The 2,704-nt window shown below is 37.8% G+C and overlaps 1 protein-coding gene across 1 annotated transcript; it reads right to left on the bottom strand.

Annotated features, from left to right (window-relative positions):
- Positions 1-349: 349 nt before the first annotated feature.
- LOC116145436 (licodione synthase-like) lies at positions 350-2,704 on the bottom strand. The gene is made up of 2 exons (XM_031430895.1): positions 1,778-2,704; positions 350-1,006 (listed from the first exon to the last, which is right to left on the bottom strand). The coding sequence occupies exons 1-2, from the start codon at positions 2,702-2,704 to the stop codon at positions 350-352; spliced, it is 1,584 nt and encodes a 527-aa protein (XP_031286755.1).

Below are 2,704 nucleotides of genomic sequence, written 5' to 3'. Positions count from 1 at the left end.
CTTTTTTTTTATGTAATATAATTATATGATTTATATCACCATAAACAGAGTATTAAATCGTCTTTAAGATATCCATTATAAAAGGTGATCATATTTTCATAAATAAAGAAAATTGATTATAGGTTCATGAATAGTTGTAGCATATCAATTATACGTCATAATTTTTTTTTTTCGTGTCTATTTATTTTAAAATATTTTTATTAGGATATAGATATTACCGTGTTCATGGACTCCCAAGAGAAGGAAAACAAATGCATATATAATACGATTTTATTAAGATACGACAAAATACAATACAATAACAAAGAAAACCATTAATTCAAGCAATTACATTCCAAAGTAACCGGATCTATGACACCGGAGAACTGCGTGCCAACGGTACACAAACAAGATCATGAGCTCTAGGAGCGGTCAATCCTGGCCGTTCAGACATATCAACCAAATCGTTGCCCTTTATTTCCACTCCTTCAAGATTCACAACCTTCCAGTTGAAGCACTGGATCATCGCCGCCAGAGTCGTCGGCAACTCCTGCAGGGCCAAATTGATTCCAGGGCAACCTCTTCTTCCAGTTCCAAACGGCAACAACTGATAGCTGAACCCTTTAACATCAATGTTAGTTTCGAGGCCATTGCTCTCGTTTGGTTTCAGGAATCTCTCAGGATTGAACTTCATTGGATTACTCCAAACTTTTGGGTCTCTTCCGATCGACCAAAGGTTAACGAACAATAGAGAGCCTTCAGGAATTGTATAATTGCCGATTTGGCAATCTTCGATGGATTTCCTGGAGAGCATTGGGATTGGAGGGTGGAGCCTGAAGTTTTCTTTTATGATGGCTTGGAGATATGGGAGATTTGGTAGGTCGGATTCCTGCACGAGCCTGGATTTTCCGACGACTTGGTCGATTTCTTCCTGAGCCTTTTCGAAAACGTTTGGATTGTTGATGAGCTCTGCCAATGCCCATTCGGCTGCCATGGCAGTTGTGTCTGTTGCAGCTGTCAGAAAATCCTGGAAAAATACATTAACGAGAAACTTATAAATAAAAAACTTAAAACTGTAAGATAAATACTTTTACATGACTGTATTATAGTCACTGCCGGTTTTTAGTTACAACTGATAAAAAGTCTTGGATAAGATAATGTCTGTCATGTGATCGGATGGATGGCTATATACTGAGTGATTTCTTGAAAATAAAAAAGGATATGATTGAGACATTAAAATTAAGTTGAAGTGAGAACAGAGAAATATATATATGTGGTCATGTATATGGATACACATGCAAAAAGCTACAGATTATTAATGGATGGTATTCATTGAAGACACATCTGTACAATGTTAGATGAACCGAAAGTGCCACTAAAGTACATGAATTCAACCATTGTATATAATTCAGATTGATCTTATGAATGGATGATTAAGAAGAAAGAAGTATTGTTGATTCATTAGATTCGATACATCATTATCAATAACCTAACTTCCATTATTAATCTATCTGTCTTTCTAAGGATCTAGATTTAATGGGTTATCTTGCTTAAATTTGAAAATTGAATTGAAAGAGAAAGAAAGAAAATTTAGCTTCTCTTTGACTTAAAATGAGATGCTGCGACATAACACATATTTTAATTTACATAAGGTCAAGATTTATTCTTTTTATTATGGTTATATTATTTATTTAATATTTCGTCAGTCCAAACATTCAATCACGGGATGCATGTATGTACATCTATGTTTATAAAGATAAAACTTCAGATAAAGAGAGAATTCTGAAAACTGGCTTACCAGAATTATGGCCTTGATATGATCTCTTGTCAACTGTATCTCCGACTTCTCATTTTCCAAAGCATCAAGCAAAATGTCAAGAAAATCTCTAACCTCTTCATCATCATCAACATCTCCATTTATTCTCCTTCCATTTTTCTTCTTCTCCTTCCTCACCATTTCGCGGTTCGATATAATCTTCTCAAGCAACGAATCATATCTCTTATGAATATCCATAAACCTCCTTCTAAATCCCTGCAAATCCACATTCTTAAAGAACCAAATTATATCAGAAATATTAAACTCTCCGAAAATCTCTATCACTTCCCGAACAAGTGTCCTCGTCTCCTCGGCTTGGCCATCCGTCCCCGAACATTTGATGCTAAACATCATTTGCGATATCACATTATTCGTCAACTTCAACAACTCTTCTGTAACGTTAACTCTTTCTCCCGCATGAGACTTTTCAAGCAAAAGCTTGACGAAATCCTGCAACTCCTGGCTTCTAATGGGAAGAAACTGGCCGAGAGTTCTCGCTCCGAGGAGCTCAACCGTGCTGATTTTCTTGATGAATTTCCAGTAAGGTCCGTAGGGAGCAAAAGCGAAGGAGGAATTGTAAGTAAGGTGATCAATGGCTGCGGTGTGTTTGCGGGCGGAGAAAGTGAGTTCGTTTGTTTTCAGTAGTTCTTTAGCGATTTCGGGAGATGAAGCGACGACGCAATTGACAGAGCCGATTCGGAGGTGAATGAGGGGGCCATAGCGGGAGGAAAGCATGTGAAAGGAGTGGTGCATGAAGGGGCTGAGGAGATGGAGATGGCCGACGACCGGCAAGGCGAAAGGGCTTGGAGGGAGCTTGTAGTGTTTGGAAGAGAAGGAGAAGAGGGTTTTGAGAATTAGGGTTGAGAGAAGGAAGATGAGAACATAGAGAATTGTGATTGGAAGAAGCAT

The sequence above is a fragment of the Pistacia vera genome, unplaced genomic scaffold (genome assembly GCF_008641045.1).
Source record: "Pistacia vera cultivar Batoury unplaced genomic scaffold, PisVer_v2 Contig461, whole genome shotgun sequence".
Classification (NCBI taxonomy): domain Eukaryota; kingdom Viridiplantae; phylum Streptophyta; class Magnoliopsida; order Sapindales; family Anacardiaceae; genus Pistacia; species Pistacia vera.
Note: the sequence above shows the minus strand (reverse complement) of the source record. Positions and strands in the feature narration are given on the sequence as shown.

What these genes read in the sequence shown, in the direction of transcription:
- LOC116145436 (XM_031430895.1), bottom strand. Translation starts at nt 2,704, where the DNA reads ATGCTTCTTCCAATCACAATTCTCTATGTTCTCATCTTCCTTCTCTCA. An exon ending in ATATCAAGGCCATAATTCTG is followed by an intron (nt 1,007 to 1,777) that starts GTAAGCCAGTTT and finishes GTATTTTTCCAG; the next exon opens with GATTTTCTGACAGCTGCAAC.